Source organism: Phyllobates terribilis, unplaced genomic scaffold (genome assembly GCF_046119375.1).
Source record: "Phyllobates terribilis strain yellow unplaced genomic scaffold, ASM4611937v1 Scaffold_1__5_contigs__length_1240528914, whole genome shotgun sequence".
NCBI lineage: Eukaryota > Metazoa > Chordata > Amphibia > Anura > Dendrobatidae > Phyllobates > Phyllobates terribilis.
Genome location: NW_027362761.1, coordinates 1,237,231,398 through 1,237,249,812, shown reverse-complemented (window position 1 = coordinate 1,237,249,812; position 18,415 = coordinate 1,237,231,398). Strand labels below are relative to the sequence as shown.

The 18,415-nt window shown below is 47.1% G+C and overlaps 1 protein-coding gene across 1 annotated transcript in view; it reads right to left on the bottom strand.

Moving 5' to 3' along the window:
- The window catches only part of LOC141164820 (probable carboxypeptidase X1), a 247,140-nt gene that overhangs the window by 31,795 nt on the left and 196,930 nt on the right, over positions 1 to 18,415 (bottom strand). Inside the window, exon 3 of the mRNA XM_073650411.1 lies at positions 7,011 to 7,120. Coding sequence (XP_073506512.1) covers positions 7,011 to 7,120 — 110 coding nt within the window. The remainder of the gene's footprint in view (positions 1 to 7,010; positions 7,121 to 18,415) is intronic.

Here is an 18,415-nt window from a genome sequence, read left to right as displayed (position 1 = left end):
TGGAGTATAATACAGGATGTAACTCAGGATCAGTAATGTATGTACACAGTGACTGCACCAGCAGAATAGTGAGTGCAGCTCTGGAGTATAATACAGGATGTAACTCAGGATCAGTAATGTAATGTATGTACACAGTGACTGCACCAGCAGAATAGTGAGTGCAGCTCTGGAGTATAATACAGGATGTAACTCAGGATCAGTAATGTATGTACACAGTGACTGCACCAGCAGAATAGTGAGTGCAGCTCTGGAGTATAATACAGGAGGTGACTCAGGATCAGTAATGTAATGTATGTACAGAGTGACCGCACCAGCAGAATAGTGAGTGCAGCTCTGGAGTATAATACAGGAGGTAACTCAGGATCAGTAATGTAATGTATGTACACAGTGACTGCACCAGCAGAATAGTGAGCGCAGCTCTGGAGTATAATACAGGAGGTAACTCAGGATCAGTAATGTAATGTAATGTATGTGCACAGTGACTGCACCAGCAGAATAGTGAGTGCAGCTCTGGGGTATAATACAGGATGTAACTCAGGATCAGTAATGTAATGTATGTACACAGTGACTGCACCAGCAGAATAGTGAGTGCAGCTCTGGAGTATAATACAGGATGTAACTCAGGATCAGTAATGTAATGTATGTACACAGTGACTGCACCAGCAGAATAGTGAATGCAGCTCTGGAGTATAATACAGGATGTAACTCAGGATCAGTAATATAATGTATGTACACAGTGACTGCACCAGCAGAATAGTGAGTGCAGCTCTGGAGTATAATACAGGATGTAACTCAGGATCAGTAATGTAATGTATGTACACAGTGACTGGACCAGCAGAATAGAGAGTGCAGCTCTGGAGTATAATACAGGATGTAACTCAGGATCAGTAATGTAATGTATGTACACAGTGACTGCACCAGCAGAATAGTGAGTGCAGCTCTGGGGTATAATACAAGAGGTAACTCAGGATCAGTAATGTAATGTATGTACACAGTGACTCCACCAGCAGAATAGTGAGTGCAGCTCTGGAGTATAATACAGGATGTAACTCAGGATCAGTAATGTAATGTATGTACACAGTGACTGCACCAGCAGAATAGTGAGTGCAGCTCTGGGGTATAATACAGGAGGTAACTCAGGATCAGTAATGTAATGTATGTACACAGTGACTGCACCAGCAGAATAGTGAGTGCAGCTCTGGAGTATAATACAAGAGGTAACTCAGGATCAGTAATGTAATGTATGTACACAGTGACTCCACCAGCAGAATAGTGAGTGCAGCTCTGGAGTATAATACAGGATGTAACTCAGGATCAGTAATGTAATGTATGTACACAGTGACTGCACCAGCAGAATAGTGAGTGCAGCTCTGGGGTATAATACAGGAGGTAACTCAGGATCAGTAATGTAATGTATGTACACAGTGACTGCACCAGCAGAATAGTGAGTGCAGCTCTGAAGTATAATACAGGATGTAACTCAGGATCAGTAATGTAATGTATGTACAGAGTGACTGCACCAGCAGAATAGTGAGTGCAGCTCTGGAGTATAATACAGGAGGTAACTCAGGATCAGTAATGTAATGTATGTACACAGTGACTGCACCAGCAGAATAGTGAGCGCAGCTCTGGAGTATAATACAGGAGGTAACTCAGGATCAGTAATGTAATGTAATGTATGTGCACAGTGACTGCACCAGCAGAATAGTGAGTGCAGCTCTGGGGTATAATACAGGATGTAACTCAGGATCAGTAATGTAATGTATGTACACAGTGACTGCACCAGCAGAATAGTGAGTGCAGCTCTGGAGTATAATACAGGATGTAACTCAGGATCAGTAATGTAATGTATGTACACAGTGACTGCACCAGCAGAATAGTGAGTGCAGCTCTGGAGTATAATACAGGATGTAACTCAGGATCAGTAATGTAATGTATGTACACAGTGACTGCACCAGCAGAATAGTGAGTGCAGCTCTGGAGTATAATACAGGAGGTAACTCAGGATCAGTAATGTAATGTATGTACACAGTGACTGCACCAGCAGAATAGTGAGTGCAGCTCTGGAGTATAATACAGGATGTAACTCAGGATCAGTAATGCAATGTATGTACACAGTGACTGCACCAGCAGAATAGTGAGTGCAGCTCTGGAGTATAATACAGGAGGTAACTCAGGATCAGTAATGTAATGTATGTACACAGTGACTGCACCAGCAGAATAGTGAGTGCAGCTCTGGAGTATAATACAGGATGTAACTCAGGATCAGTAATGCAATATATGTACACAGTGACTGCACCAGGAGAATAGTGAGTGCAGCTCTGGAGTATAATACAGGATGTAACTCAGGATCAGTAATGTAATATATGTACACAGTGACTGCACCAGCAGAATAGTGAGTGCAGCTCTGGAGTATAATACAGGATGTAACTCAGAATCAGTAATGTAATATATGTACACAGTGACTGCACCAGCAGAATAGTGAGTGCAGCTCTGGAGTATAATACAGGAGGTAACTCAGGATCAGTAATGTAATGTATGTACACAGTGACTGCACCAGCAGAATAGTAAGTGCAGCTCTGGAGTATAATACAGGAGGTAACTCAGGATCAGTAATGTAATGTATGTACACAGTGACTGCACCAGCAGAACAGTGAGTGCAGCTCTGGAGTATATAATACAGGAGGTAACTCAGGATCAGTAATGTAATGTATGTACACAGTGACTGCACCTGCAGAATAGTGAGTGCAGCTCTGGAGTATAATACAGGATGTAACTCAGGATCAGTAATGTAATGTATGTACACAGTGACTGCACCAGCAGAATAATGAGTGCAGCTCTGGAGTATAATGCAGGATGTAACTCAGGATCAGTAATGTAATGTATGTACACAGTTACTGCACCAGCAGAATAGTGAGTGCAGCTCTGGGGTATAATACAGGATGTAACGCAGGATCAGTAATGTAATGTATGTACACAGTGACTGCACCAGCAGAATAGTGAGTGCAGCTCTGGAGTATAATACAGGATGTAACTCAGGATCAGTAATGTATGTACACAGTAACTGCACCAGCAGAATAGTGAGTGCAGCTCTGGGGTATAATACAGGATGTAACGCAGGATCAGTAATGTAATGTATGTACACAGTGACTGCACCAGCAGAATAGTGAGTGCTGCTCTGGAGTATAATACAGGATGTAACTCAGGATCAGTAATGTAATATATGTACACAGTGACTGCACCAGCAGAATAGTGAGTGCAGCTCTGGAGTATAATACAGGAGGTAACTCAGGATCAGTAATGTAATATATGTACACAGTGACTGCACCAGCAGAATAGTGAGTGCAGCTCTGGAGTATAATACAGGAGGTAACTCAGGATCAGTAATGTAATGTATGTACACAGTGACTCCACCAGCAGAATAGTGAGTGCAGCTCTGGAGTATAATACAGGAGGTAACTCAGGATCAGTAATGTAATGTATGTACACAGTGACTGCACCAGCAGAATAGTGAGTGCAGCTCTGGAGTATAATACAGGAGGTAACTCAGGATCAGTAATGTAATGTATGTACACAGTGACTGCACCAGCAGAATAGTGAGTGCCGCTCTGGGGTATAATACAGGATGTAACTCAGGATCAGTAATGTAATGTATGTACACAGTGACTGCACCAGCAGAATAGTGAGCGCAGCTCTGGAGTATAATACAGGAGGTAACTCAGGATCAGTAATGTATGTACACAGTGACTGCACCAGCAGAATAGTGAGCGCAGCTCTGGAGTATAATACAGAATGTAACTCAGGATCAGTAATGTAATGTATGTACACAGTGACTGCACCAGCAGAATAGTGAGTGCAGCTCTGGGGTATAATACAGGAGGTAACTCAGGATCAGTAAGGTAATGTATGTACACAGTGACTGCACCAGCAGAATAGTGAGTGCAGCTCTGGGGTATAATACAGGAGGTAACTCGGGATCAGTAATGTAATGTATGTACACAGTGACTGCACCAGCAGAATAGTGAGTGCAGCTCTGGGCTATAATACAGGAGGTAACTCAGGATCTGTAATGTAATGTATGTACACAGTGACTGCACCAGCAGAATAGTGAGTGCAGCTCTGGAGTATAATACAGGATGTAACTCAGGATCAGTAATGTAATGTATGTACACAGTGACTGCACCAGCAGAATAGTGAGTGCAGCTCTGGAGTATAATACAGGATGTAACTCAGGATCAGTAATGTAATGTATGTACACAGTGCCTGCACCAGCAGAATAGTGAGTGCAGCTCTGGAGTATAATACAGGATGTAACTCAGGATCAGTAATGTAATGTAATGTATGTACACAGTGACTCCACCAGCAGAATAGTGAGTGCAGCTCTGGAGTATAATACAGGAGGTAACTCAGGATCAGTAATGTAATGTATGTACACAGTGACTGCACCAGCAGAATAGTGAGTGCAGCTCTGGAGTATAATACAGGAGGTAACTCAGGATCAGTAATATAATGTATGTACACAGTGACTGCACCAGCAGAATAGTGAGTGCAGCTCTGGAGCATAATACAGGATGTAACTCAGGATCAGTACAGGAATGTAATGTACAGTGGCGGGTAAAAGTTTGAGCACCGCTGGTCAAAAGTAGAAAAGATAGGAAAGCGTTTTCAAGCTGCCCTTTCCTCAGTTCAAAATGTCATTAAGAAATTGCCATTACCAGGAACAGTGGAGGGCAAGATAAGGTCTGGAAGACCAAGCAAAATCTCAGTGAGAGCTGCTGGTAGGATTGCTTTAGATGCAAATCAGAACCCCCGCTTGACTGCGAAAGACCTTCAGAAAGATTCAGCAGACTCTGGAGTTGTGGTACACTGTTCAGAGACACCTGCACAAATATGGCCTTCATGAAAGAGTCATCAGAAGAAAATCTCTCCTGCGTCCTCACCATAAAATTCAGCATGAGAAGTGCAAAAGAACATCTGAACAAGCCTGATGCATTGTGGAAACAAGTCCTGTGCACCGATGAGGTAAAATAGAAGAAGTCTCTGGTCACAATGGTCAGATATGTGTGGAGAATAAAAGAGGAAAAGAACATCTCGCCAACCATTAAGCATGGTGGTGGGTCAATCATGCTTTGGGGTTGTGTTACAGCCAATGGCACGGGGAAAAATTCCACGGGTAGAATGGATTCAATGAAAATTCAGCAAATTCTTGATGCAAAGATAAAACCATCGGTAAAAAAGCTGAAGAGGATGGGTTCTACAAATGGATAATGATCCTAAACACACGTCACAATCCACAATCGACGACCTCTAAAGGCGCAAGCTGAAGGTTTTACCATGGCCCTCACAGTCCCCTCTTCTGAACATCATTGAAAATCTGTGGCCAGACCCCAATATAGTAGTGCATGCAAGATGACCCAGGAATCTCATAGAACTGGAAGAATCAATGAAAATCCCTCAAACAAGAAGTGAAAGACTCTCGTCTGGCTACAAAAAGCGTTTACAAGCTGTGATACTCTCAAAAGGGGGCGCTACTGGGTACTAACCATGCAGGGGGCACAAACTTTTGCATTGGCCCATTTTCCTTTTTTGTAATTTTGAAAATGTAAAAGATGAAAATATATACGTCTGTTTTTTGATCCTTCTATCTGATACTTTGCCTAGTGGTTACTAGTACATTCTGGGGGGGCTAGGGGTCTTTTAGCCCTGAGTGTTCTCTGTTAAGCCCCCGTCTCACATAGCGATATCGCTTCTGAGTCACGGTTTTGGTGACTCACCAGCGACCTCACCAGCAATGTCGCTATGTGTGACACTTTGCAACGATCAGGCCCCTGCTGTGAGGTCGCTGATCGCTGCAAAGTGTCCTGGACCATTTTTTGGTCGTTGGCCTCCCGCTGGTCAGCACACATCGCTGTGTGTGACCAGCGGGACCAACGATCTGGCTGGTAACTATGGTAAACATCGGGTTATTAGGGGCACACGCGCACTTAGTAACCCGATGTTTACCATAGTTACCAGCCTGCTCCTGCTTAAGCAGCAGGCTGGTAACGGGAGCAGAACATCGTGGAACGATCCTTTCCACGATATCGCTGCTCCCCTGATCGCTGGTGATCCTGCCTGTTTGACAGCTCACCAGCGATGTATTAGCGATGCAGCAACGATCCCTGACAGGTCGTATCGTTGTCGGGATCGCTGCTGCATCGCTTAGTGTGACGGGGCCCTTACTTTCTTACTATATCTGTAATATTGATTGGATAATGAATTGTTGTTCTTGTTACATTCTATCTACACTTTGTATCCCCACACTCTGCCACGTTCTTACCATCCTAGAGGATTAATATACGTTCTACGCCCCTGTATATACACGGAGACCCCACGCTTTGCCCGTGTCTCCGCCCAGAGGTGAGGACCCCGTCTCTGTCGCCGCTCAGAGATTCTCAGAAATGCTTCACTAAGAATAAACGCTCAATTTGGGATTATTTGGGCATAAAATCGTTAAGCCCTGCTCAGACTTTCCCTTTCTTCCGCTTGGATTCGTTTCCTTGGTACAAATATATTTCCAGCAAAAGAAAACACAAGAAATGGAAACAGCTTTCCGAGGAGTGAAACACTTAAAGGGGCCACGTCCTGTACCTGCCGTGTTATATAGTGGTGCTATATCCCGCCAGTGTCTGCGGATGGCGATGGCGCGCCGGTTGTCTGTCATGACCTGGTACAATACTTCGTCTATGGGACTAATGTATTTGGTGAGTGGTGATGGATGATGAGTATTATCACTAGGATCCCCATTGATACAGTGGGGAGATAATAGTTCTACAGGAGTTGTCCTCTCAGAATTTCTATGCAGACTATTAGGACAGGTCACATTGGAGCAGAGCTGCAGCAGTGAAGGTTCCTGAGGACCAGGCGCTGTCACACCGTCTCCCATTCACTTCAATTGTTGCTGTATTTTCCCACAAGAGCCAGCGTCTCCCCCTAGTGGTCAGAGTAGGTAATGTAAGTGTGTTACCCACCTGAATATTCAGACGTCCTCGGTGGGAGCCCAGCCCATAACGTTTTATACTGGAAGCTCTCAGCTGGTGGTCAGACACCCTCAGTGACTCCAGTCCCAGCGGGGGGCACTCTGGCGATAAAGAGAAGTGAAAAACATGAGCTGAGATCAGGGCCCAGAATATCACACCAATCATATGAAGAAAAATGCCTTAAGATGCCCTACGCACTAGATGTAAGCCAGGATCATCTATTGATGTGGTCCAACCAAGCATCTACAACCCCTGGCAAAAATTCTGGAATCACCGGGCTCGGAGGATGTTCATACAGTTGTTTAATGTTGTTGGAAAAAAAGCAGATCACAGACATGGCACAAAACTAAAGTCATTTCAAATGGCTACTTTATAGCTTTAAGAAACACTAAAAGAAATCAAGATTAAAAATGTGGTACTCCGTAAGGGTAATTTTTTTCAGACCAATCAGAGGGAAAACAATTATGGAATCACCCTGTAAATTTTCATTACCAAAACTAACACCTGCATCAAATTAGATCTGCTCGTTAGTCTGCATCTAAAAAGGAGTGATCACACCTTGGAGAGCTGTTGCACCAAGTGGACTGACATGAATCATGGCTCCAACACGAGAGATGTCAATTGAAACAAAGGAGAGGATTATCAAACTCTTAAAAGAAGGTAAATCATCACGCAATGTTGCAAAAGATGTTGGTTGTTCACAGTCAGCTGTGTCTAAAATCTGGACCAAATACAAACAACATGGGAAGGTTGTTAAAGGCAAACATACTGGTAGACCAAAGAAGACATCAAAGCGTCAAGACCGGAAACTTAAAGCAATATGTCTCCAAAACAGGAAATGCACAACAAAACAAATGAGGAACGAATGGGAGGAAACTGGAGTCAATGTCTGTGACCGAACTGTAAGAAACCGCCTAAAGGAAATGGGATTTACATACAGAAAAGCTAAACATAAGCCATTATTAACACCTAAACAGAGAAAAACAAGGTTACAATGGGCTAAGGAAAAGCAATCGTGGACTGTGGATGACTGGATGAAAGTCATATTCAGTGATGAATCGCGAATCTGCATTGGGCAAGGTGATGATGCTGGAACTTTTGTTTGGTGCCGTTCCAATGAGATTTATAAAGATGACTGCATGAAGAGAACATGGAAATTTCCACAGTCATTGATGATATGGGGCTGCATGTCAGGTAAAGGCACTGGAGAGATGGCTGTCATTACATCTTCAATAAATGCCCAAGTTTACATTGATATTTTGGACAGTTTTCTTATCCCATCAATTGAAAGGATGTTTGGGGATGATGACATCATTTTTCAAGATGATAATGCATCCTGCCATAGAGCAAAAACTGTGAAAACATTCCTTGAAAGAAGGCACATAAGGTCAAGGTCATGGGCTGCAAATAGTCCGGATCTCAATCCAATTGAAAATCTTTGGTGGAAGTTGAAGAAAATGGTCCATGACAAGGCTCCAACCTGCAAAGCTGATCTGGCAACAGCAATCAGAGAAAGTTGGAGGCAGATTGATGAAGAGTACTGTTTGTCACTCATTAAGTCCATGCCTCAGAGACTGCAAGCTGTTATTAAAGCCAGAGGTGGTGCAACAAAATACTAGTGATGTAGTGTTCTTTTGTGTCTTTGTTTTTCATGATTTCATAATTTTTTCCTCAGAATTTAGTGATTCCATAATTTTTTCCCTCTGCTTGGTCTGAAAAAAATTACTCTTACTGAGTACCACATTTTTAATCTTGATTTCTTTTAGTGTTTCTTAAAGCCATAAAGTTTCCATTTGAAATGACTTTAGTTTTGTGCCATGTCTGTGATCTGATTTTTTAAACAACATTAAACAACTGAATGAACATCCTCCGAGCCCGGTGATTCCAGAATTTTTGCCAGGGGTTGTAGAAGATCTGGAGGAGTTCCAGCTCTCCACGTGTTGGGGGAATAAGGATTAGGCATATTGGATGTCATCACGTCCAGTCCTCTGCTGGTAAATCACGGTCTACTTCTCTCTAATGACAACTCATGGTCACTCAGCCAAGCCTGTCGTGCGTTGGTAGAGGGAAGTCGTAAGGTATAGATGATGGTTGTATGAACATGTGGCATCAGCCATCTAGAGTTTGGCCCCTTCATTGATGCAATGGAGATATATCTGGTGGCTTTGACTGAAGATGACTTTCTTCTGCTGCTCATCACTGGTCATGTCTTGGGACAAACTCAAGCGGAATGTCCTCCCAGTGCTCATGTGGCATGGCCAGACTTAGATTACTTGGTTTCCTATGATATTGACCCTAATAGTTGTGGAGAAGAACTAGAAGATTCATCATTCCTGAAGTCATAAAACATCTTCATCTTGGCTCATCATCTTCTTCTTTGAGGTGCACATGGGTTTGGTGAACTCCAGAGACTCGCATGAGAAGTGTCCACGGTAAAATCCAACTCATCATCTAATCACATGAATATCAACCATAGAAGAATGCAACAATTGCTGAAAACGTAACCATGTGACTTGGCGGCACCTGGAGGAATCGTCATGCGAGACGTAATCTGACACAGCAAGTCACCAATCCATCTGTACCATTTATGATTTCACTTCCCGGTAAATGTTGCAGCTTCGTCTACATGTGGCCCTATTCTACATGTAGGGTCGTCTACATGTGGCCCTATTCTACATGTAGGGTCGTCTACATGTGGCCCTATTCTACACGTAGGGTCGTCTACATGTGGCCCTATTCTACACGTAGTGTCGTCTACATGTGGCCCTATTCTACACGTAGTGTCGTCTACATGTGGCCCTATTCTACACGTAGTGTCGTCTACATGTGGCCCTATTCTACACGTAGTGTCGTCTACATGTGGCCCTATTCTACACGTAGTGTCGTCTACATGTGGCCCTATTCTACACGTAGTGTCGTCTACATGTGGCCCTATTCTACACGTAGTGTCGTCTACATGTGGCCCTATTCTACACGTAGTGTCGTCTACATGTGGCCCTATTCTACACGTAGTGTCGTCTACATGTGGCCCTATTCTACCTGTAGTGTCGTCTACATGTGGCCCTATTCTACCTGTAGTGTCGTCTACATGTGGCCCTATTCTACCTGTAGTGTCGTCTACATGTGGCCCTATTCTACCTGTAGTGTCGTCTACATGTGGCCCTATTCTACCTGTAGTGTCGTCTACATGTGGCCCTATTCTACATGTAGTGTCGTCTACATGTGGCCCTATTCTACATGTAGGGTCGTCTACATGTGGCCCTATTCTACATGTAGGGTCGTCTACATGTGGCCCTATTCTACATGTAGGGTCGTCTACATGTGGCCCTATTCTACATGTAGGGTCGTCTACCTGTGGCCCTATTCTACATGTAGGGTCGTCTACATGTGGCCCTATTCTACATGTAGGGTCGTCTACATGTGGCCCTATTCTACATGTAGGGTCGTCTACATGTGGCCCTATTCTACATGTAGGGTCGTCTACATGTGGCCCTATTCTACATGTAGGGTCGTCTACATGTGGCCCTATTCTACATGTAGGGTCGTCTACATGTGGCCCTATTCTACATGTAGGGTCGTCTACATGTGGCCCTATTCTACATGTAGGGTCGTCTACATGTGGCCCTATTCTACATGTAGGGTCGTCTACATGTGGCCCTATTCTACATGTAGGGTCGTCTACATGTGGCCCTATTCTACATGTAGGGTCGTCTACATGTGGCCCTATTCTACATGTAGGGTCGTCTACATGTGGCCCTATTCTACATGTAGGGTCGTCTACATGTGGCCCTATTCTACCTGTAGGGTCGTCTACATGTGGCCCTATTCTACCTGTAGGGTCGTCTACATGTGGCCCTATTCTACCTGTAGGGTCGTCTACATGTGGCCCTATTCTACCTGTAGGGTCGTCTACATGTGGCCCTATTCTACCTGTAGGGTCGTCTACATGTGGCCCTATTCTACCTGTAGGGTCGTCTACATGTGGCCCTATTCTACCTGTAGGGTCGTCTACATGTGGCCCTATTCTACACGTAGTGTCGTCTACATGTGGCCCTATTCTACACGTAGTGTCGTCTACATGTGGCCCTATTCTACACGTAGTGTCGTCTACATGTGGCCCTATTCTACACGTAGTGTCGTCTACATGTGGCCCTATTCTACACGTAGTGTCGTCTACATGTGGCCCTATTCTACCTGTAGTGTCGTCTACATGTGGCCCTATTCTACCTGTAGTGTCGTCTACATGTGGCCCTATTCTACACGTAGGGTCGTCTACATGTGGCCCTATTCTACACGTAGGGTCGTCTACATGTGGCCCTATTCTACACGTAGTGTTGTCTACATGTGGCCCTATTCTACACGTAGTGTCGTCTACATGTGGCCCTATTCTACACGTAGTGTCGTCTACATGTGGCCCTATTCTACACGTAGGGTCGTCTACATGTGGCCCTATTCTACACGTAGGGTCGTCTACATGTGGCCCTATTCTACACGTAGTGTCGTCTACATGTGGCCCTATTCTACACGTAGTGTCGTCTACATGTGGCCCTATTCTACACGTAGTGTCGTCTACATGTGGCCCTATTCTACACGTAGTGTCGTCTACATGTGGCCCTATTCTACACGTAGGGTCGTCTACATGTGGCCCTATTCTACACGTAGGGTCGTCTACATGTGGCCCTATTCTACACGTAGGGTCGTCTACATGCGGCCCTATTCTACACGTAGTGTCGTCTACATGCGGCCCTATTCTACACGTAGTGTCGTCTACATGCGGCCCTATTCTACCTGTAGTGTCGTCTACATGCGGCCGTATTCTACCTGTAGGGTCGTCTACATGTGGCTGTATTCTACACGTAGGGTCGTCTACATGCGGCCCTATTCTACACGTAGGGTTGTCTACATGCGGCCCTATTCTACACGTAGGGTCGTCTACATGTGGGCTCCACATGTCGGGTGTAAAATGCGTCAGACTTCTGGCAGATGCCGGAGGTTGTGAGAACACACTATAATGGATGGCGATAAACACCGTATCGGAGGGATGGATGACTGATCAATGTTCCTCAAACCGGGAGCTTTTATCTTATAGTTCTTCAATCTGTTGTTGCATAATGTGGAGACCACCAGACTTTACTCATCGCACAAAAGTCAGCAACATCATGTCCCTGTATCTTGCGTCAGGTATCTAGGCAGAACATGGCACTTCTACAATTCGAGAGCGTAACTCTCAATTTACTGGCATGGACAAAGGGTACCCCTCCCATAGTCTGTGGTGGAGCTCCAAAATACTAGGACCCATCTAACCTAGGAATATGGGAACTGACCGAGGGACAAAAGTACAGAACCACTGAAGATCTAACCTCCTACAGACAGAGGAATTAAACAACTGGATTTAAGGGAGTGAAGAACTAAACCATAGGACACCAGGGACAGAGGAAAGAATCCACGAACACCAGGAACTAAACCATGGACGCCACGGACTGATGAGCTAAATTACTGAACACAGGGGCTGAGGAACTAAGAAATTGGATACAGGGACTGAGGAACCCAAGCAGCTGGACATAGAGACTGAGGAGCTAAACTGCTGGACACCAGGGACAGAGGAACTAAACTACTGGACACAGGGGAGAGAGGAACTAAACTACTGGACACATGGGAGAGAGGAACTAAACTACTGGACACATGGGAGAGAGGAACTAAACCATGGACACCAAGGACTGATGAGCTAAATTACAGGGACTGAGGAACCCAAGCAGCTGGACATAGAGACTGAGGAGCTAAACTGCTGGACACCAGGGACAGAGGAACTAAACTACTGGACACAGGGGAGAGAGGAACTAAACTACTGGACACCAGGGAGAGAGGAACTAAACTACTGGACACCAGGGAGAGAGGAACTAAACTACTGGACACCAGGGAGAGAGGAACTAAACTACTGGACACCAGGGAGAGAGGAACTAAACTACTGGACACCAGGGAGAGAGGAACTAAACTACTGGACACCAGGGAGAGAGGAACTAAACTACTGGACACCAGGGAGAGAGGAACTAAACTACTGGACACCAGGGAGAGAGGAACTAAACTACTGGACACCAGGGAGAGAGGAACTAAACTACTGGACATATGGGAGAGAGGAACTAAACTACTGGACACATGGGAGAGAGGAACTAAACTACTCGACACATGGGAGAGAGGAACTAAACCATGGACACCAAGGACTGATGAGCTAAATTACAGGGACTGAGGAACCCAAGCAGCTGGACATAGAGACTGAGGAGCTAAACTGCTGGACACCAGGGACAGAGGAACTAAACTACTGGACACAGGGGAGAGAGGAACTAAACTACTGGACACCAGGGAGAGAGGAACTAAACTACTGGACACCAGGGAGAGAGGAACTAAACTACTGGACACAGGGGAGAGAGGAACTAAACTACTGGACACCAGGGAGAGAGGAACTAAACTACTGGACACCAGGGAGAGAGGAACTAAACTACTGGACACCAGGGAGAGAGGAACTAAACTACTGGACACCAGGGAGAGAGGAACTAAACTACTGGACACCAGGGAGAGAGGAACTAAACTACTGGACACCAGGGAGAGAGGAACTAAACTACTGGACACCAGGGAGAGAGGAACTAAACTACTGGACACCAGGGAGAGAGGAACTAAACTACTGGACACCAGGGAGAGAGGAACTAAACTACTGGACACCAGGGAGAGAGGAACTAAACTACTGGACACCAGGGAGAGAGGAACTAAACTACTGGACACCAGGGAGAGAGGAACTAAACTACTGGACACCAGGGAGAGAGGAACTAAACTACTGGACACCAGGGAGAGAGGAACTAAACTACTGGACACATGGGAGAGAGGAACTAAACTACTGGACACATGGGAGAGAGGAACTAAACTACTGGACACATGGGAGAGAGGAACTAAACTACTGGACACCAAGGACTGATGAGCTAAATTACAGGGACTGAGGAACCCAAGCAGCTGGACATAGAGACTGAGGAGCTAAACTGCTGGACACCAGGGACAGAGGAACTAAACTACTGGACACATGGGAGAGAGGAACTAAACCATGGACACCAAGGACTGAGCTAAACTACTGAACACAGGGGCTGAGGAACTAAATAATTGGCCACATGGACTGAGGAACCAAAGTAACTAGACATGGGGACTAAAGTACTAAACACTAGGGACAGAGGAACTAAAACACTAGACATGAGAGATTAAGAAACCAAAACAACTGGACATCAGGACTGAGGATTGGTACTAAACAATTGGACACAGAGACTGAAGAACTAAACTAATAGACACCATGGACTAAGGAACTACATTTTACATGAGGGAATTAATACATAAACTATTGGACACCAGAGAATGGGAACCCAAGCTGCCGAAAATCAGAAACTGGAATTAGACACCAGTAGCCAGAACAGTAAATCACTGTAGAATGGGACCTAAGGACTGGGACTAGGGCAGTAAATGACCGTACAACAGGGACTTGGACACTGTTGCAATTGAAAAAGGGACCAGAAACCAAATACCAGAGACAGGACAACTTGAGTAATGGGTTGACTGGGTTTGTGGTTCTAGTCCCCATTGTGGTCATGTGTATGGACCTCTAGAAATATGTCAGTGTCCTCTAAATATTGGGGAATAATAGGAGGTACAATAATATATTACATATGAAATGCAGCTGAAGTGAGAAATCAAGCGCAGATTTCCCAGAATATTCGCTCTGCTCCCGGGGCTGTGAGTCATGATCCCACCATGATAATCTCATTATATCCGGCGTCTTCTTATCTAGTTATGGCCAAATCTGTGATAAGAAAACATCTGCTGATGATCTCCAGACGTCGGGGGTGGAAAGACTCCAGGAGCACAACTGCGCCAATGTCCACTGAAAGAAACTATCACTGGAAGCTGGACATCGCTAAATGCCCCACCGCACCCACCATGGCCTCCCGCAGACGTGTCTGAAGACCACCCCTTATATAGGGACTAGCTATTGAACCCGTTCTATGCCCGGGTGGCGAGCATTTTTATTGCTATATGGTCTCCAATGCTGGTATGTGCTGCCCCCCCCCCTGGTAATTGTACTGCCCCCATCCTGTCCCCACAATCCTATCCTGGTATGCATGGCACCCCTCACCCCCAATCCTGGTATGCATGGCACCCCTCACCCCCAATCCTGGTATGCATGGCACCCCTCATCCCCAATCCTGGTATGCGTGGCACCCCTCATCCCCAATCCTGGTAAGCATGGCACCCCTCATCCCCAATCCTGGTATGCGTGGCACCCCTCATCCCCAATCCTGGTAAGCGTGGCACCCCTCATCCCCAATCCTGTATGCGTGGCACCCCTCATCCCCAATCCTGTATGCGTGGCACCCCTCATCCCTATCCTGGTATGCATGGTGCCCCATCCCTCATCCCCATCCTGGTATGCATGGCAACCTTCATCCCCAATCCTGTATGCGGGGCACCCCTCATCCCCAATCCTGGTATGCATGGCACCCCTCATCCCTATCCTGGTATGCATGGTACCCCATCCCTCATCTCCATCCTGGTATGCGTGGCACCCCTCATCCCCAATCCTGGTATGCATGGCACCCCTCATCCCTATCCTGGTATGCATGGTACCCCATCCCTCATCCCTCATCCTGGTATGCATGGCCCCTCATCCGAATCCTGGTATGCATGGCACTCCTCATCCCTATCCTGGTATGCATGGCACCCCTCATCCCTATCCTGGTATGCATGGTACCCCATCCCTCATCCTGGTATGCATGGCCCCTCATCCAAATCCTGGTATGCATGGCACTCCTCATCCCTATCCTGGTATGCATGGCACCCCTCATCCCTATCCTGGTATGCATGGTACCCCATCCCTCATCCCTCATCCTGGTATGCCTGGCCCCTCATCCGAATCCTGGTATGTATGGCACCCCTCATCCCCAATCCCAGTATGCATGGCACCCCTCATCCCCAATCCCGGTATGCATGGCACCCCTCATCCCCAATCCTGGTATGTATGGCACCCCTCATCCCCAATCCTGGTATGCATGGTCCCCTCACCCCCCAAACCTGGTATGTGTGGTCCCCTCACCCCACAATCCTAGTATGTGTGGTACCCCTCACTCCCCAATCCTGGTATATGCATGGTCCTCTCACCCCACAATCCTGGTATATGCATGGCCCCCTCACCCCACAATTCTGGTATGCATGGCACCCCTCATCCCTATCCTGGTATGCATGGTACCCCATCCCTCATCTCCATCCTGGTATGCATGGCACCCCTCATCCCCAATCCTGTATGTGTGGCACCCCTCATCCCCAATCCTGGTATGCATGGCACCCCTCTTCCCTATCCTGGTATGCATGGTACCCCATCCCTCATCCCTCATCCTGGTATGCATGGCCCCTCATCCGAATCCTGGAATGCATGGCACTCCTCATCCCTATCCTGATATGCCTGGCCCCTCATCCGAATCCTGGTATGCATGGCACCCCTCATCCCCAATCCCGGTATGCATGGCACCCCTCACCCCCCAATCCTGGTATGCATGGCACCCCTCACCCCCCAATCCTGGTATGCATGGCACCCCTCACCCCCCAATCCTGGTATGCATGGTCCCCTCACTCCCAATCCTGGTATGTGTGGTCCCCTCACCCCACAATCCTAGTATGTGTGGTACCCCTCACTCCCCAATCCTGGTATATGCATGGTCCTCTCACCCCACAATCCTGGTATATGCATGGCCCCCTCACCCCACAATCCTGGTATGCATGGCACCCCTCATCCCTATCTGGTATGCATGGTACCCCATCCCTCATCTCCATCCTGGTATGCGTGGCACCCCTCATCCCCAATCCTGTATGTGTGGCACCCCTCATCCCCAATCCTGGTGTGCATGGCACTCCTCATCCCTATCCTGGTATGCATGGTACCCCATCCCTCATCCCTCATCCTGGTATGCATGGCCCCTCAACCGAATCCTGGTATGCATGGCACTCCTCATCCCTATTCTGATATGCCTGGCCCCTCATCCGAATCCTGGTATGCATGGCACCCCTCATCCCCAATCCCGGTATGCATGGCACCCCTCATCCCCAATCCCGGTATGCATGGCACCCCTCATCCCCAATCCCGGTATGCATGGCACCCCTCACCCCCCAATCCTGGTATGCATGGCACCCCTCATCACCTAATCCTGGTATGTGTGGTACCCCTCACCCCCCAATCCTGGTATGCATGGTCCCCTCACCCCCCAATCCTGGTGTGTGTGGTCCCCTCACCCCCCAATCCTGGTGTGTGTGGTCCCCTCACCCCACAATCCTGGTATGTGTGGTACCTCTCTTCCCCCCAATCCTGGTATGCATGGTCACCTCACCCCCCAAACCTGGTATGTGTGGTCCCCTCACCCCACAATCGTAGTATGTGTGATACCCCTCACTCCCCAATCCTGGTATATGCATGGTCCCCTCACCCCACAATCCTGGTATATGCATGGCCCCCTCACCCCACAATCCTGGTATATGCATGGCCCCCTCACCCCACAATCCTGGTATGTATGGCACCCCTCACCCCCTAATCCTGGTATGTATGGCACCCCTCATCCCTTTCACGCTGCACACATACAAAAAAAATAAACACTTATACTCACCTTTCTTCCCTGTGCTTCAGCGCTGCTGCGTCCTGTTCTGCAGAAGGCCGGGGGAGGAGTGTGGCGCCGGAGCACCGCGCTGTCCGGCGCCATTTTGCTGAAGACACACTGCAAATGTGTCTTCAGTAAAATGGGGCCGGATAGCGCTATGCGCATGCGCTGATCCGACGCCTCACTCCTGCCCCGGTCTCCGGCGAAGAGAGGTGCCGCAGCAACGCTCCTCCCGGTCAGGTAAGTATGTAAGTATGGTGCCGGAGATCGTGGTACGCGTTCAGTGTCTACATATACCACGATCTCTGGCGCCATACACTCCTCTTACCTGTAACGGCTGGATGCGTTCTTCTGTCTGGAGCCAGATTGCGCGTCACGCATGCGCAGTCTATAGAGGCTTCAGACAGAGGGACGCATCCCCCGTTATATTATAGATATTGTGCCTCTGTGTCTGTATACGTCAGTGTATACTCCTGTGTGTGGCCATATCTACCTCATCTTCCGCCATCTGTGGCAGATGATGAGGTTTGTGGAGCTGCAGGTTGTCTTACATAAGACCCTCTTTCCTGCCCAGGACTCATTGATAGTCAGACACACAGCGGTCTCTGGATGACACAGGATCTTCACATCTGCTCCTCATTCATCCATTTGCTGACTTATGAAAACAGTTTCCTAAGAATAGAGATCCCTCCTCATCCCCCCAGATGTGGTCGGCCGCGGCCTCAT